Source organism: Lingula anatina, chromosome 9, assembly GCF_051362555.1.
Source record: "Lingula anatina isolate TDL-2025a chromosome 9, LinAna3.0, whole genome shotgun sequence".
NCBI lineage: Eukaryota > Metazoa > Brachiopoda > Lingulata > Lingulida > Lingulidae > Lingula > Lingula anatina.
This window is the reverse complement of record NC_141775.1, coordinates 3,350,718-3,369,130: the sequence shown is the minus strand read 5'-3', so window position 1 is coordinate 3,369,130 and position 18,413 is coordinate 3,350,718. Positions and strand designations below refer to the sequence as shown.

At 37.5% G+C, this 18,413-nt stretch overlaps 3 protein-coding genes across 11 annotated transcripts in view; 1 reads left to right on the top strand and 2 right to left on the bottom strand.

The window, feature by feature from the left end:
• LOC106174817 (arf-GAP with coiled-coil, ANK repeat and PH domain-containing protein 2) overlaps positions 1-10,259 on the bottom strand; it is a 77,090-nt gene extending 66,831 nt beyond the window's left edge. For 2 of the 3 annotated variants that reach the window (XM_086995017.1, XM_086995016.1), the window contains exons 1-3: positions 10,039-10,258; positions 665-722; positions 276-334 (exon numbers count right to left, since the gene is read on the bottom strand). In XM_086995017.1, coding sequence (XP_086851143.1) covers positions 276-334; positions 665-722; positions 10,039-10,091 — 170 coding nt within the window. In that variant the 5' untranslated portion in view covers positions 10,092-10,258. Of the gene's footprint in view, positions 1-275; positions 335-664; positions 723-10,038 lie in introns of all 3 variants that reach the window. The other variant, XM_086995015.1, reaches the window with a different exon arrangement.
• Positions 10,260-13,812: 3,553 nt separating this feature from the next.
• LOC106174899 (uncharacterized) lies at positions 13,813-15,744 on the top strand. Its single transcript, XM_013556668.2, has 3 exons — positions 13,813-14,050; positions 14,730-15,003; positions 15,359-15,744. The coding sequence occupies exons 1-2, from the start codon at positions 13,909-13,911 to the stop codon at positions 14,993-14,995; spliced, it is 408 nt and encodes a 135-aa protein (XP_013412122.1). The 5' UTR covers positions 13,813-13,908; the 3' UTR covers positions 14,996-15,003; positions 15,359-15,744.
• A 193-nt stretch (positions 15,745-15,937) lies between these two features.
• LOC106174898 (peroxisomal targeting signal 1 receptor) overlaps positions 15,938-18,413 on the bottom strand; it is a 29,445-nt gene continuing 26,969 nt past the window's right edge. For all 7 annotated transcript variants that reach the window (XM_013556662.3, XM_013556664.2, XM_013556663.2 and 4 more), the window contains 3 exons: positions 18,122-18,208; positions 17,628-17,785; positions 15,938-17,456 (listed from right to left, as the gene is read on the bottom strand). In XM_013556662.3, the coding sequence (XP_013412116.2) occupies positions 17,255-17,456; positions 17,628-17,785; positions 18,122-18,208 (447 nt within the window). In that variant the 3' untranslated portion in view covers positions 15,938-17,254. The remainder of the gene's footprint in view (positions 17,457-17,627; positions 17,786-18,121; positions 18,209-18,413) is intronic.

Below are 18,413 nucleotides of genomic sequence, written 5' to 3'. Positions count from 1 at the left end.
AACTTGATTAAATTGGGTTCTAAAACTTGGGACTTGTTAATTAAACTTTAAAGCAAGTTCTTCTTTCTTTAAATTTGTTTTTGCTAGTAAAAATGTACTTATGCTACCTATTTTTTTTGTCTTATACAGAACATGTATAAATATAGGATTCAAAAAGGGAAAGAATGATTATGTAAAATATATCCAAGTAACAGTGTAGACCATACAAAACAACGCAAATCAAACTCTCCTCCCTCTGAGAGAGAGAGAGAGAGTGAGAGAGAAGACATCCATACTTGTTTGTCTGATTAAACACCTTCCCTGCGTCTATCATAGCGCCACACATCTTCACTAGCTATAATTTAAAAAAATATATCAATAATTAATACCTGCAATAATTTGTGTGTGTGTGTGTGTGTGTGTGTGTGTGTGTGCAGACGTGCGCAATTTTGTTAATTATTTCAAGTTCAACTAAAACCAATTTCAATAATTAAATATTAATAAAAATCAACTGAATCCCATTTCAATAATTAAATCTTAATAAAAATCAACTGAAACCCATTTCAATAATTTAATCTTAATAAAAATCAGGGCTTGATTTTCACATATTGTCAACAAAGAAATACCTTGAATATCATGGGTTTCTACAAAACACAGGTTATATTTAACCAACAGAGCAACTCACCCTTTCTAACTTGGCCTCCAGAGTATCAATATCTGTCTCTGCATCCTCTAGAGCAGCCCTGAAAATAGCAATTAATCCTTTTCATCATTAATTTTTAAAAAAATGAAATTATTCATTTTTCAAAATCAATTTACAAATCATTCCTCAGATTTTACAGGGGTAGAATACAATCAAATTTCTTCAAAATGATTTTTTAAAATGATGCCTAAATTAACTTTTTAAACTTTTTCTTTCCTTAACAAAAGTCAAAGTACGAGTAGACTAAAATCTTTGGTCCTGAAGACCTTTCGGTCATTAGCTATTTTAGAAAACTGTTCCTAGTCTAAAATATACACATCTATCCTGTACTTGTAAGCAGTTATTTCCCATAATCTTATCATACTAGCAGGATCGGTCCATCTTGGGTGCAGTCAATGTAATCAAATTAATTGTCTGGCTTAACCCCTCGCAAAGCAACACAACACCATGGACCAAAAAGTTTTCCAGACCTCATCCAAGTACTTTAAGTTTCCAGGGGGCGCGCCAGACTTTTAAGCTGCTTAAACTGAATGTAGTTTAGCGAGAATCCCCCAGGAGTTAGATCGACCCAGCTAGTATGATAAGATTATGGGAACTGTCCCTATGATGTACTCTATACATCTCTCCTATACACAGTTACTGTGACACTAAACAGAAGCACCTGTGTTTATTTACTCCAGGTAAATCTCGGGGAAAACTGAGGCACTTCCTCCCTAAAAATATCCAGCTCAGGTAAGTAAGCCCCACAGCTGGCGTCTGGCCCTTTTTCATTATTCATGTCATGGCCTTCAAATATACCGTTATTGAAAAAAACATGGATACTTGTTCTTCATTATTCAAGGAAATGATCTAAATTTTCATCTGTGTTGCAATCATCCACATTGGGGCCTCTGGTTGATGTAAAGTAAATGGGAACATGGATATTGAAAGCAGGGTTCTCAGACAGATAGCACTGTTAGGTATGGAGCAATGCTTTGACGTCATTTTAAGAAGTTTACATGGACTTTAAAGATATATCTTGCTTTTGATGATGCCTATCACGATGATGCAATTTAAAGCTGAATTTATTCAATTTTCAATCGCAGGGATCTTGGGACGCTTATTCAACACAGAAATTGACATATTTTGCTAAAAACTACTTTTAAGCAGTTAATATCCATAATTATTCCTGAACATATTGATCAAACAGGTTTGAGAGTGAGCATGGATGTTACACAACTGTCTGCTATGGCCTCGTAGAAGTAAGTTTGAGAACATGACTATTTATCTATTTTGACGTAAGACAAGTAAAGGCACACCATGCTCTCCTGAAGAAGCTATAAACAAAGTCTTAGAATGTTTTCATCCAGGTTAAATCCCAAGTACCACTGGAAAAAAACGACTCTGCCCAGAAATTGAAGAACATTTCATTGGCAATTATCCAAAATAACCAGGAAGAAATGACTCTGCTTGTTCTGCGAAAATGTAGAAAAAGACACAACTTGTACTAAGAAATTATCCATACTAGTAATATGAAAACAAAAGCTCCTCTGGGCATTGAGTAGAATATAGAAAAGCTGGTGATTGAAAGAGTAAGCTGAAACATGTTAGTCTGTTAATCTGGTTGTATTTAGAGATCCCCAGTGGAGTTAGTACACAGTAGCTAGTATGATAGATTCATTGTGACCCCACCCACAGAAATATTGGAGTCTTCATACTGATTTTTTTATTATATTTTATATAATTTTTATCTTATTTTTATTTATTTATTTTATTTATTTTTGCTGTTGTGTGAAGAATTAATGTGAAGCAAAACACTGCCATAAAAGGTAAAAATTCTCAAAATCCAATCAGTTAACTTAACCTATCAAAATGTCAATTACAGGCAACTGAAAAGTGAGGCACAATTTCCACAATGACTATCTCTTGGAAAAAGCAATATCAACGGCCCAGTGTGGCATTAGGCAATATTCCAACAAGATTTCGCACATTCCTGGTCTCAAGATACCTCCGGAAATCTGAATCCAGGGAATCTACTTTACTCATTACTTGGAACAGTACATTTATCTACCCACTGCGTTCTGTGGACAAGCATTCAAATCAATATTTGGCACAACATAAATCATCTGGGCCAGGAAAATATTTAACTCCTTAGTATGTACCATCTACAGTATATGTTTGACTTGAAATTTGATTTGGCTAATTTTTTTTCTTCTTTTTATTCTTCCTGTAATTCTTAAAATAAAGCAAATGTTGTACCAGGCGAGCTCATTTACTAGTGTATTCCTAAAATGATAAAATTAACTTCTATCAGGCTGATAAAAAGAATATTGATTCTTTAACATTCTATAATCTATATACTAGTAGTAGTTATCATTTTTTTTTTTTGTTTTTTGTTTCTTTTTCATTCCTGGATAAACCAAGGACATTGTTCTGGACAAGTTCTGCAATATTCCTAGCCTTCTAAAATGGACTCCTTAATTGCGCAGCGTGGGCAGCCAACTGGCAAAGATTGCACATTTTCATGTCTGATGGCATTCCAAGAAATCTGAATCCAGGAAATCTGTTCATGACTATGAATGATTAATGATAAAGCACATCATGATACAGACATGGTTTTGGGTTATAAGAAAAAAAAAAAAGGATTATATGACTCCCTACATTATATAACCCTGGGACCTGGGGTGGGGTGGGGTGGGGGGTGCTTTAGGTAGTAAACTGCCGAGGGAAAAAATCAGATTTCTGATTTAAGTCAGAAAAAAATCATGTCTGACGAAAATGAGTCTTGAGAGTTGCTCATATTCTTTTATCAGAAATGCTAACAACTCCGGCTAGTGACAGTTAACATGGGCACAAGAAGAGCTTCTAACTGACTATAGCAATAATACTTAATGCAATTTTCTTGTACGCAAGAGGGTATGATAAATAGATCATCATTTTTCTCTCAAATTTTGTATTTCCACTTGAATTTCTCCTTGTATCAGTGGTTTTCAGATGTTGTATTATATGTTCACGAGAATATTTCTATACCCTTGAGCACCAACGCCTTGAAAAGATATCACACATTGAACTGCAATATCATGCCAGTCTTATATATATCAGAATGATGTGTACATTATACCCAATTACTTTAGAAATACCACAGAATCTACCTATCAAACAGCAGGCATTTCTAGCGTAAAAGAGCATGTAACCAAGAAAGTACTGTTACTCTCTAGGAAATCCTGGCATAACTTGTAACAGACCACATCTTAGGCCCCATTCAGAATAGGGGACTTACTAGTCCGAGGGTCAAATATGGTCGACCCATGGGATATCTGTTCCGTGTCTATTATAAGTGGATTAATCGGCAAGCTTTATAGTGGGTTGCCATATTTGACCCTCGGATTAGGTAGTCCCCTATTCTGAATGGGACCAAAAACTGCTATCAGTTACTATAAGTACAGGGAATTAGACCACTGGACAGGCTCCCGTCTGTGATGGCCAGGCAAGGACAAAGTAGTACTTCAATATCTCCATCTAAACTGTGTTCATTTTTTTTTTTAAATCAGCTCAGGCTCTTGAGCTCAAATAAAACTTGAATCACAGATCTATGAAAGTAATGGGTTTTAAATTTGGTAAGAACGGCATGCCCCTTCAGCACACTTCAGTTAACTTGATTCACCTATACTGCCCAGTAATTACGGGACATCTGAGCCTCTTTAGAATCCCATTATGATAATAGTGTCCACCTGGAGAGTGGGTTAAGCCACGCACTCATCTGTTACACTATAGTATACCTGTATGATAAAATGGGGAAGAGAAAAGGCAAAAATAATAATTTCCTGAGTTGCTTTCATTTCCTCATGAATTTACAGCTAATATTCTGTTAATGTTAATGTTGCAATGTTTCTTAGGGCATTTCCTGGGGCTGCGAATGCAGATGTGGAAGATACAAAAAAATAACAATAATAAATCCAACAAATTTTCATTTTCAGATTGCTTTTCACTGTGCATGCCAGACATCAAAAACCCAGAAATTCCCCTCCAAGTGGGCTGTTCACATCCAGCGTTCGAAATTAACGGTGGCAAGAGGCAGTTTTGCCTCCAAGTTTAACCAAGTTGCCCCCTGGTCTGAAAGCCGGTGGCAAAAAGTTGCCTCCAAGAAATTTTGGAGACTGAAAATAAAGTTATTAAAAGTTTACTTGCGATCGATGTTTTACTTGCCTCCCACTTGTTTACTCCATGAAATGTTGTTTTTCGAAGTTCTAAACATAGTTATGTGACCTATATAATCGCAACTGTTTGAGGCGCATGTGCACTACGAATATGCAAATGATCTGACTAATGTTTATGTTACATCCGCGGCAAATTGAACTATTCTAATTGGGCGGCGGCATTTGTCGATTGGTTCCGAAAGTTTGCGCAGTTGAAGTGCACAGCTTCTCATTTCCGCCCAAAGCAAATCATGGACATCCGGAATTTTTTATGTTCGCCGAAGCGTAAAAATCCATCGGCTGCTACCCGTAATCCGAGCGAGAGCACTTCCACTGAGCAAGGTAAAATGTGACATTTGTTTCATACAAATTGCAGCTAAATCTACGTTCCGTACACGCAGAAAACAGTCGAAGTAGATTTATTGAGGGTTTATCCTCGTGCTTCGTTTATTCGGCACTTTTGTAGTATACCCCCCCCCCCCCCCCCCCTGTAACTTTCACTTTTCAAACATTTTTTTACATTGCCTTGTTCATCTATGCTAAAGCTGTTGAAATAAAATGCTTTTGTAATTACCTGTGGTCTTTTTATTAGTTTTAATCACGTTTAATCTAGCACATTGAAATACAGTGTGAAAATCCACGATGCACCCGCAGTCAATATAACTTGCCGCGTTTTCGTTGGCTAACTCTAAGGTAATTTCAAGTGAACATAAGATTGCTACATTGTATAATTGGACTTTCTCTGTGAAATTATTTTGAGCTACTTGTTCACATAAAATTACCTTAGAGTTAGCCAACGTAAACCCGGCAAGTTATTATCTGCGGGTGTAAAATTGTAGATTCTCACATCAACAAATAAAAAGACCACAGGTTATTACAAAAGCATTTTATTTCAACAGCTTTGACATAGATGAACAAGAAAATGTAAAAAACTGTTTGAAAAGTGAAAGTTACAGAAAGTTACAGGGTGGGGGGGTATACTACAAAAGTACCGTTTATTCTGCCTTTCGTGGCACTCGCAGTGCATGACTAGTGTAAGTGCATAAATATGCAGCAATACAGTATTCCTGCACTGCTTGATCGATTTGTCAATTTACTAAAGTCCATTTTGAAGTTATATTGTATCAGTGCTATAGATCTATGGGTTTTGAAATAGTGACTTTTCATTTCTCAATAAAACCATATGTTGTGGCCACTTTTTGGAATCGTCTAACTGAGACAATTATAAAAGGTGATTCTAAATATATCATTATAATATAGTCTAGATCTGTTCTGAAATAAAAGAGTTATTTTGAAAATATCTTGTATTCTCCTTGAAGGGCTGATATAGATCTATAGATCTACCCAAATTCTATCAGATTTTTAAAACTTTCGCTCGGATTACTATTTTTGCAGATGAAAACCAATCGGCAGACAAAGCTGGAGCTGCTGAGCCAAATTCAAAAAAGGCAAAAACACTTAAAACTCCTGTCAATATGGCTGTTCGTCCAAGTGCAGTTCAGAAATGGAAAACTGAATTCAAAGAAAATGGCAAATATATAGATTTTGAAACTAGGGAGGTGTGTGAAAAAGATTCCAGGGACGAGTTTGCTTCAATTTTGAAGGTGATCTTCTTGGTAGAGACTTACCCGCTCTCAACTGCATGCTGTGAGAGGGGGTTTTCTACCATGAAAAGGATTAAGAACGACTGGCGTTGCAATTTGGCAACCCCAACTTTAGACACATTAATGAGAGTGAAAATAGCTGGGCCTCAAGCCCTGAGACAATATGACCCTCTACCTGCAGTTAACAGGTGGTGGTTGACTGGAGAGAGGGCAAGGAGGCCAACTATCTTGCCTCATGGGCCTCACGCAGACCAGTAGTGATCATTCACATGATGCTAGGGCGGGTGGATGGGGCTGAACTATTATCTATAAGAATTTGCCTCTAGGTAAGTCCAAGTTGCCTCCAACTTTCAGACCAGGGAGCAAGTAGTTGCCTCCTAGCAAAAAAGTTAATTTCGAACACTGACATCTTTTATTCCCTTGAGCTTTATAAGCAATTGTGTTTTCTCACCATCAAAAAAAATGTACTTCTAGCCACAAAGCCAAATGCATAGCTTTTCATAACTACCGAATCCACATTTTTAAAAAATTACAAAAAAATTGTTTTGGAGAAAATCATCAATTCATGGTGTCCAAACTTAACAAGCAATTACTGTACATGAGCAATCAGCAACCGCCCACCCTTGGTAGAAATTACAGAATGATACAGGCCCACAGAATAGGACATCACTTGCTGCACCTCATTAAATTGCCCCATAGATAATGTAGGCACAGATAATACAGTGGCCTATCCATATAATGATATACATTTTGCAGTCTAGATGGGGAAATTAATGGGAATGAGATATGCAGGCAAATGAAGCTTGCAGTGTAGTCAAGGCCTACTGTATACATTGTCAGGAACCCAAGGTGTTACATAAGATGTTCATATTATGGACATGTTTACCAGGAATGAAAGTTAATTATTCATTTTTTGATCTCTCCCCTCCTACTCCCCGTGTGTATGTGTGTGTGTGTGTGCATGCATGTGTGATCAGCATGGCTTTGTGCATTAACAATAGTATGCCTGGTTCTATATGTATATTTATACATAATAGTACATATGCCTGTGACAGTACTAGTACGTGCATCGTGGGAATCATTTTAGTGAACAAACAAGGCTTTCCTCAGAGAGCCGTCCAGTAGTCATTTGGATGGCCATTAGCCTCAAAAGACAGCTGCCTCTAATTTCAAAAGAAGGCAGGATCATTTTCAAAGATGGCTGGACTGCTTATACATTTTTAGGCTAAATGACTGGGCTTGCTTCGGTTGGACTACCTGTAAGTCAATCACCAAATTTTGGCCTCCCAGAACCCCAAATCCTGGGGAAACACCCGAGTACAAATATGCTGTCCGTTTCCATATAGTAAACACATGTCAACTAGAATTATACAACTGAATAAAATGCAACACACGTCTCCACAGATCAATAAAGAAGACTGCTAATTGAATAGATATTGCTTTTTAACAGCAACTCCTCCGCAAGGCAAAGACCTAAATGGCAAGAGAACTCGGAGATATACGAGAGTGGAGCTCTCATGTGAAGATATTTCAAGACTGATTTTCCTGGGAAGATATTAAGAGCTACGCAGAGTATGAATGTTTAGTTATAAAGATATTTACCAATATTGACATCCGAAAAATTTAAGTATCAGAAAATAAGGTGTCAGATTTGAAGTGAAGCTCTGTGTGTGTGTGTGTGTGTGTGTGTGTGTGTGTGTGTGTGTGTGTGTGTGCGTGCGCGCACGCCCGCAAGTGCATGTGCACACTTGCATGTTGGTATATATGGTTCAGGTATGTCAATTTGTGTTGAATGTTGGGAAATATTCCTCAAAAATTGTTAACTCTTAACATTAATAACACTCCATCCTCCCCTCCCGCACACACACACACACAAACACACAAACACATGATGTTGTGTCCGACAAAAAATTTATCAAATCAATATTGCATAATGCCAGCAGATATGATAGCACTCAAAAAGACCTAGCAGCTTCCTTTACTACTACTATGTATATACTGTATATAGATTAGTACAAGTGACATGGGACATGCATACTGGTATACATACCCCCCCCCCCCCCCCCCAAGTGTACATGTATGCACTCCCCAATAGTCAAATTAGCCCAACAATCAAGAACTAGTACACAACATAGCCTTATTATATATAGATTTCCTGGAATAATTCAGTGAGCCAAACTAGCCTAGATTGAAGATAATTGATATACCCAGGACAGGCCCGTAGCCAGCAAATTCAAAAGGGAGGTTCTTTTTCTGAAAAAGTACAATGAAGCTTATGTGTTCCTAGATCAAATTTTACTCAAAATGGACCTTTTCCTGAGAAAAGGGGCAGTTCTTTCGAACCTCCCGAACCCCCCTGGCTAAGAGCCTGCAGGAGAAATAAGCAAGAGTGATCCAGGCTGTTAGTTTTTTATCAAAAGTGAAGGGTTGACATGGTGTTAACTCAACAACCTGGAGATTTTTAGTCATAACAAAATTAGTCACAATCACAATATTTTGTGTGTCAATATTTTGTGTGTGTGTGACTTTCGCATCAGTATGTTAAAAAAACACTGAGAAACAGAGGACACTAATTAGCCTATTTTACTACAATAAATAAATAAATAAATAAATAAATTAAAAAATAAATAAATAAATAAATAAATAAATAGAATTGAAAAGATGTATTCAGGCCAGTTTCAATAATTATTTATTAGGCATTAGATGGCAACATTATTTCATAATGGATTATGGTATCTGAGAGGTTTGGGTGATGAATACTCATAACATTAACTTAGTCATATAGTGGGCTTATAAAAAAATTATCACTGATAATAAATAGCATGGACCAACAGAGTCATTTCATTGTAAGTGACCATAACAACACCTTTGCCCATAATGAGCAATGACCAAGTGACCACAACCTATTTCAGTGTCAGAAACTGGTAAATTATTTCCTGTGATGGCAAATTACCGAGATGTCAGTGTTGACACAGATAGTGCACTGGTGTGACTCATCCCACAAAAGATTACAGCTAACACAAAGAAAGGAGGCTGGTCCTGTTTTCTCAAAGATTTAGAATGTATGCTACCATAAGAGCATGTTCAAAGTGGACTTATCAAGGCAAGAGGCAGTCAAACTATGACATGGCTCTTTTCGTGGGATACTAGTATATGAAATTTGACAGCCGTAGCTTTAGCCTTTAAGGGATTTCTTACTGCTGTATTTCCAGTTGTATCTTAGCTTGAACTGAGGAATGACTTTCTCAACCCAGTTGTCTGTGAAAACCCACATGATATCACTGAACAGCCTATAAACCTTTTGGCTCTTTGCGTGCTAATGCTAGTGCATTTCAAATCTGTCAAAAATGTAAACAGGTTAAAGAGAATCATAATTTTCTTAACCCAGATCTTATCCCACTTGGACTACCTATTAACTTAAAAATTAAAATAAACTTTAATATTAAAAACTCCACGCGTTCGTCAGATCTTAGGTATGGTATAAATTATGCAACGGGTGCAAGAAATATTACCCAATCTTAACAGCATGGGGGGAGGTTTAAATATCATTCCAGCTTACCCCAACTTGGAAACTTACCGGAATTTCGGCGAGTCCTTTAAGCACTCGTTGAAATCTATTATCTGCCTCATCTTGTGTTGAATACCCTCTCACTGTGTTGTTGATGCACTGGTTATGTCATTCTGCAATTTTGAAGTTAATTAGCAACAAATGGAAGACTTAAACACGTTAAGTTAATCAATGACCTACATGTACTGTCAGCCTTCATTCAACATACGGAGTCACTTTCCGACAGAAGCTTATTTTCGAATATCACATCGCACATAGTCGTTTTTACGAAGACAAATGTATCTTTAAGCATAAAGTCATGACAAACAAGAAAAGAGATTTGAATAATTTATGAGATTATAAAGATCAGCACTTCTTCACCAAGCTTGTTTGACGCTAATGTAAAATCAGCGTAAATGTTGTTTACAGAAATTAACAACACAGTGATTGTGTTGGCTCAACTAGCACAACCAGTACATAGTGTAGTACCTCTGAAACCGATTAACAATAATACTAATGAGAATAATTTTTACGCTTATTATCAATATTACGATACAGGGTAAATGCAGGTGTTCATAAATATGCTTTATGATAAAATAAAAATACTGTCTCTTGGCAAAGGATTGAGATCCTTCACAACATATTTCTTTTAATATTAAAATATCAAAATGAACGCGTTTAAAAATATTGGGGAGTGGGATCCTAAAATGTATAGCCTATAGACCTATGTCTCGAGTTACACAAACTCAGGGCTCTGGTTATAACGAATATATTCATACGACAAAGTTTGTTACAAATTAAATTTTTGCCAAAATGCTTGTTTTAACTTAATTTCTGTTAGACTGTCTGGTTCTTTAGGCTCTGATAACCCCCCCCCCCCTCCCTAACCTGCTCTTCATGCAGACGGACCGGAACTCCTCGAACCACAGCGGAGCTAGAAGCAACCGCGACAGTTATGGCTCTGTCGTCAGTGCCAACACTAAGACCCGCACCAGTGGGCCAAGGTCTTCCCAAAGTGTGTCTCTGAAGATATTTAGTTTTAGGACTTGACCAAGAAAAGTTGCCATGTTCCGAGCTGGTGGCATCACTTCCCTTCATGAATTCTCCCAAACAGTTGATAGGCAACGTGTAGAGAGACGAGAAACATAAAAGTTGATAATCAGTGGAGGTGACAAACCTAAATGGGTTGTTGTAACCAAAGAGCGAGAGAGAGGGAAAAAAACAAATTGTTAATTAAAGAAAACTTTAAATTGCTCTATGGGTTTAACTCAAAAGAGTGATGCTTTGTGGAGGTAATTCTAATTTGTCGACGTAGTCTTAGTTAAGACTTTTCGTCTTTTATGTGAAAAAGACACGGTCACACGGGTTTTTGACCAGCGCAGAAGACGTAGGCCTTAGTAGCGCTGTCGTCGTCGCCTTCTGTCTTAAAAATTAAGAACATGAAATGTCGCATGATGAAGTGCGAAACATATCCACCTGAGCGTGCAGTCTTTAAACAAGTCACACCACTAACTTCATTCCAAACGTCTATTTCGGTGCAAAGCTATTACATCAACACTAAAAAAGCTTCGTGTCAACTAATTGCTAAATGATATTGTGGGTAACTTTCACAGTTGCTGGAAGGGGTATGAAACGGCAAATGCTGAGGTCCCATTTACGACTATTCTGCGTGAAAACTTGCCGTGATCTGTAATAAAACGTATGATGGACCGTGAAAGGTTGTTCCGATCAACGCAGAGCTTGGGAAAGCATAGTAGGCCTATGAATGTAACAAAAAATATCCAAGGTTGCTGCATTAAACACCTTGAAGGAGAATTTCTGGTATTTAAAAACTGGTTGTATTGATAACAGACATAAAAATTAAACATGCGATGTTAAGAGCATTTTGATTTCAATGCTTATAAAAGGTAGGCCCTATTCTCTGCACGCGGAGATGAAAAGAAAGAACTGAAAAAATAAAAGGTTTGAATACGGTGGTTTGAACAGAGAGTTCAAACTAGTTCAAATTATGTGAATGGTCGCAGTTGAAAATAAACAGAATTTGCATCACTATACGAGTATTTCCAGCGACGTTGCTTTCTACGCTGGTCAGTAAGCATCTCAAGCACCACTTAAAGCGACTTAAGGCATTCTGCTGGTCAAGTGGAGTTAGCAGAGGTGCTTACGGTCCAACGCAAGATATAACGGTTCATCATTTAACGTTGTACGTACTGAGGTTATGAGAACATTTTTATAGAATAAAATGACTGCTGTGTGTTTCTCTATAAAAGATATTCTAGAAATGCGCAATACAGTGATTTCATGTGTCATGATATGTGTTTAGGTACGTATAACCACGGAGATAGGCCTAGACATGTGATGGGACAATGGCGCTATACCCTTTATTCGGTTTTAGAGGTGTTTGAGAGGGTGAAATACGACTTCTTTCTCTCGGTTTGTATGTCAAATAATACACTGTCACCTTCTCACGATATATGTTTCTGAGAGTTTGAACACCTTTTGCTGGGGTAAAGTCTGAGGGTAGGGTTCAAATTTGATGTTTAGTCTCTTCCCTTGGGCGACAACTAGAACTACTTTATTTCTATCTGAGGAAATTAAAATTTAGGGAATATGAAATGACTACTTTAATGACCTGAAACATTAAAAAAAGATTTCCCAGGCTGGATATACTGTTCCTAAATCGCGATATTCTACATTGAATGAGCTAAGTTTGCTCAATAGCACGTGCTGAAAAGAAAACTCTTGCTGACACGACTTTGGAACGAATGACCTTTATACCGAATGACCTTTTCATTATGGGAGCCTGTGTACAGTGTGAACAGCTGTTATTTGGCCCAGTCCCTTGTATGTATGTTTATTGTATTCACATTCAGTTGTTGCACGTTAATTTAACATTATTGTTAATGCCATCTTAACCTACCCTTGCGTGATTGTCTTTTGTGGTCTTTTTTTATTATTTTTGAATTTTTTGAATCGATTATTTATTTATTTATTTATTTATTTATTTATTTATTTATTTATTTTATTTTATTTTATTTTTTGCACCCTGCAGCTCTAATTACAAAATTCGTAAATGTACACGTATGCAGTATAAACTTTTGCAATGACGAAATGCTAACGATGCTATTAGCTGATAAAAGAAAAAAATAATTATTATTATAATAAATCCAAAAAAGAATCAAACAGCAAGAACAAAAAACTATTTTGTAATGAGCATTATTCGGAGGAACGCAGAAATGTAAGCCAACCTTGCTGAAGGCCATCTCAGAGGCTTCGCCGTTCCCTTACCAGCAGTTACCGTTTTTTCATAGTTGTAATAACCGGCTTTTATGATATTTAAAAATCCATAGCCAATCCATTCACCGTGATCGGGGCCTTGGCATCCGCACTGCTGTGCCCTGACAATGGATAACGTGTCACGCAACTGTAGATGGTTACATGTTGTGCGTTCTTAAGGCCATGGTCCACCTAGCAGTGCCCCTGACAGGCGTGATTATGAATCCCTAAAGGCAAGCTGCGACGGCCCGGAAACACACGTGAAGTACCCTGAAAATCACGCTTTAATAAGTGACAGTCGCTTAATATCTGGGCACGTGCTATGAAATGCCTTTACTTTGATTAGAAAGAAATTTCACACTTCCAGGTTTTATAGAAGTGGTTTCATCTATTCCACACTAAGACGGGATGAATAAATTTTCTTTGGAAACTATGTCCCAATTTCTAAAAGTCTGATTCCCAAACAAATAATTTAACCATGAACACAGGGCGCAATGGACACGTCAACTATATATACCCTGTGCGGCGACCCATCGTAAACATCCACGAGCCCGTCTACCCGTGTGCCAGAGAGCCAGCTACATTAATTGTGCCATCTTGTCTACCTGAACCTTCTCCGTCAATATGACTTTCCGCATTGGTATTGCCGTGTTCCTCGTCACCTGTGTGGCGTTTCTGGAAGCCAAGTCCGTGTCCGGGAGGAATGCTGTTGGATATTATGGAGGTGTCCGTGATGCACCTTATTTTCCAGATTTTAATCCTCTCGGTGAGTTTGGATGGTTTTTCATTGTTTTTTCCCTTAATTTCATTTTATTTCTTTAGAAAGTGTTCAAGTTTTTTGAGTGATCAATTATTTCGCCAGCAACATCTTTATCTATTTAAAAGAGACGATTCTGAAAATACTGAATTGATCAGATAGGCCTACATAAAAATCTTTCTAAATGACACTTGAACGGTGCTTTCTGTAAATTGCTCACCTCTTTTACAGTTAGGATTTTTGTTGGAAATTCGTCCCCTTGGTCAATTATTACCAAAGTTTCGAATTCGAGGTGGCGATATTGATAGGGCCTACACATATTGATTTACACTGTGACACCCAAATGTAAATAAGATTACGAAAGAAAACGACTTATCAAATTACATTTTAAGTGAACAGTCTGACAGAAATTTACAACCCTGTTACTGATCGATCCTAGTGTCTTTTTATTTTATATGTAATATCTCATTTCAGTAGCTGAACATAGGCCTATTTACTAGTCAACATCGTGTTTTTAAGCGTATGGCAATTCTAAATTCTACATTTTGATTTGATAGCATAACTTTTTTTCATGTTCTCACTTTTTTTGTATACCTCTCTTTAATCAAGAATTGTTTAACTTCAACCTAAGGGTTGCTGTTCTCTGAAAAAATAAAATAATTGTAATGAATCTTGTTTTCTCTTTCAGAGTATTGCCAATATGGCGGCGATGGCGATAAGAAAGGGTACGGAGGCAAAGACAATCGCGTCCATTACTACTACAATCCCGAGGACCCCTTCTGCAGCTTCGTGCAGTGTTCCAATGGCAAGCCAGTCGTAATTGACTGCGCCCCTCATACGTTTAACACCCTCGTCAGCCTGGACGGATACGAATTCCAATACGACAACCTGCTGTGTGACGGGGACGCCAGAAGCGATGCCCATGCGCCACAGTGTGGTAGACAATATCACTAAAAGTTAAGGTACCTGTTAATAGCATGACATTCCCTTGTTTCGTGTTAACGATGGGAACTGTTCGCAAACGTGTGCATATAGTTTTTAAAAATTGCATGATGGAAGTACATGTAGAAGTGAAAATTATATTTGTCTCCTTTGCAAGATAAACATCCATATTATTGGTTTTTGTCCAAAGTCAAGCGGTTGCAAGTAAAATAAATAAATAAATAAATAAATAAATAAATAAATATAAAAATAATACCTCTCATATATCCCTTCATCAATTCTGTGTATGCGGCTAAGTCACTGTTTTCTCTCTTATTCACAGCGTTGCAACAGATGACAAGTGATCTAGTCAATGGTTTTTCCTTCTTATTACAGAACCAAGAAAGAAAAACTCTGCGCCATGGTATCTTACCGACACTCCGCTTATGGAACCCATTGGTTTTTACTAATATTCATATATCCAAATGACAGCTGTGATGAGAGATAAAATATAGTGACGTTTTGCTAGGCTTTGGAGCCATATCTAACCTTGTCGTGCCATGCAACGGTAGCCCGCGTGACATCTCCACGCCAAAGGCAATTCCAAGTGGAAACAATATAATGTTGACAACAAAAGAACATTAAATCTGCCGTGCAGTTTTGCAATCCAGATGAATTACCGATGGTAAAATGTTACCGGAAAATATAAGCAAATTGATTGGTAAATCACATGCCAATGAAGTTGATGACAACGCTTAACGTGCAATAAAACCTTAAAAGAAGATTTGTAGTTTACTTTTTCTTTGCCGCTCAAGTGTTTGACAAGATTTTAATTATCTCTACAGACTATATACAGACTGACACATAAACATAAAATGTAATTAGTTTATATAAGTAGGCTGCAGGTTCTGCTGAATGTTGGCAATGACCGATTTTTTCAACAGTGGATCTGGGAATTTAATTAAAAAACAAACATTTGATAATATACTATTTATTGTCTAACTTAAATATAACACATTCATCTTCTGTGAAGAAAACTGATACTTCATAGAATCATAATCGAATCTTCACTCATCTTATATTAAAATTCTGCTTTATCGTGATTGAGGTTGGCATGCCTACATTTTAAAAGTTATTGAAAACGAGCCACTTTTTATCGTTTTTCTATCATAATCAGGAAAATTTGAATCCATGTGTCATAAGAAATCTGTATCAGTTGATACAACAGTTAATATGTTGTTAATTAAAAATCAAATCTAAAACCCCCGGAAGCACCTTTTCTCTCACTGTTACTCTATTGCCAATCATCACTGCTTTAAAATCTCCCGAAAAATGAACATGTTGGTGACGGTTTTCATTGCTATCATCCCCGCCATCTATCGGACTGTTATAATGACAAATTCTCGAAGCATTCTCGCCCAACTTAGTGTCACATCTAACACAATTGACATTTACGGTGGAGTCCATGGAACTAGCTTCTGTGATCCCCAAAACACCTGGGCTAAACGCCAAGCCTTGTCTGTTAGTAGGGCCGAGTGAGGAAAAATCAGATATTCTATCACGATCATCATAAACATTCTTTTGCTTTTCATTGGGAAAAATATTTTGATTATCCTTAACTATACTACATTTAGTAACAGGTTTTCCTGCAAATCTTCTGAAATCACATCTCAAATAACCAAGGCCCTCTGCTTTAATATCATAAGAATGAACAAATCTCGCTAGCAGAGTTTCTCCCAGTACATTCTCTCTGCCTATATCATAATATGGCTCATCAGAGGTTGTGTGCTCAAGCTGAGTCAAACATTCTCTGTTCCTCCTTCTGCCATTCAATTTTCTGTCAATCTCACATTGTTCATTAGATGAATCCACTACATCAACTACATTTTGACTAACTTCTCCATCTCCAATATAAGCATTTAAATTTCTATTAATCTCAATTTGTGTACCTTTTGTTTCAGTGGTTGAAATCTTCTTGAACTTGTTTTTGTTGGCGATACTTTTCATGGCCACTCCAAGATTTAAAAATTCGGAGTTTTGACCACATGCTGATAGAGTGAGCAAAGATTGGGATCCTGGTGTGTAAGTATTTGGCATGTCCTGCATATCCAATGGCATCAACCTCAAAGAATTCAATTCTGATACGGATCCAAAGCCTCTTGTCTTAAATTTAGGAGAATTAAGTTTCAGTGTGTCCTCGCTACTATTTATCACCAGTTTCTGTGGGAAGTCATTTCCATCCCTTGACAGCCATCTGCCAACATAAGAGTCTCTGGACTTGGTGGATGTATGTCACGTTTCCATGTTGAATTCTTTGTTGAGTCGATCCAAGTTGCGCTCATCGCACAGTTCGTACAAGTCTGGACGTCCCATCAGAGAAATTGCCATGCGCAAGGTGGACCACACGTTGTCCGACATGACGGACTGCTCACCTCGTGGCCCACGACCCTGGTGCTGCATGTTTAGTGCCATCAAGAAGTGCTCTACTGCTTCCCTGGAAAAATGAAAAAATTCTTTTTTCTTAACAAACAATAATAACAGTGCAACATATTTTCTCTATGGCTAAAATAAATAAAATAAAGAATTTGGTCAGAATTGTGTTTAACTGCATGTTAACCTTGAGGGGATGATCATACAAAAACAGGCAGAAACCAACCCAACTCACTTGTGTGCGCTGAGGTTGACACATGCAATACCCAGGTTGTAACGTGACCGTATGAAGCCTGGGGCTATCTGTAAGGCATGGTGGTAGGCGTCTACGGCCTCCTCACTGCGACTGCCATTGGCCAGAGTAGCACCGAGTTTGTTCCACAGAAGGGCGTCCTGAAATTGTAAGAAAAATCATTCTATTGTCATCCAAATCCTTGAGACACAAATAGGAAACTGATGAAACAAGAATATATTAGTGTGGGGGAGTATTATTGTTGTTGATATTTATATCAGGTATATTTATCCAAAAATTCTTCTCAATTTTCAGAATTTTATGAAAGCAGTGTGACAGGAATGGAAATCCAGTGTCCGATTAGGGCAGGCTAGAGTTAGCCACTGTATCTGGGATCTGGGTCAGTATTTGGGGTGAATATCACCTGTATAAGATAATAGCAACTGACTACTGTCATTTCTTAGCTGATGAACAGTACCTTCACAATAGTGACCTACCTGTGGGCGTACTTGTACCGCAGCACTGAAACAGTCCACTGCTTTGTCGTACTCTCCAGACAAATTGAACAGGACACCCAAACCACACTGGAAAACAGAGGACTGAACTCATCTAACACATTTCAGATTTCATCTAGCACATTACAGATCACATCTAACACATTTTTGTTCTCATCTAGCACATTTCAGGTCACACGTATCATAATTGAGGTCGCAATTAACAAATTTTGGGTCATACATTTCAGCCCTTTAATCATAAATAACACATATCAAGCAATGTTACATTAATTAG

Coding starts and splice junctions, on each gene's coding strand:
- LOC106174899 (XM_013556668.2), top strand. CDS start 13,909: ATGACTTTCCGCATTGGTATTGCCGTGTTCCTCGTCACCTGTGTGGCG. Junction 14,051..14,729: donor TCCAGATTTTAATCCTCTCG/GTGAGTTTGGAT, acceptor TTTCTCTTTCAG/AGTATTGCCAATATGGCGGC.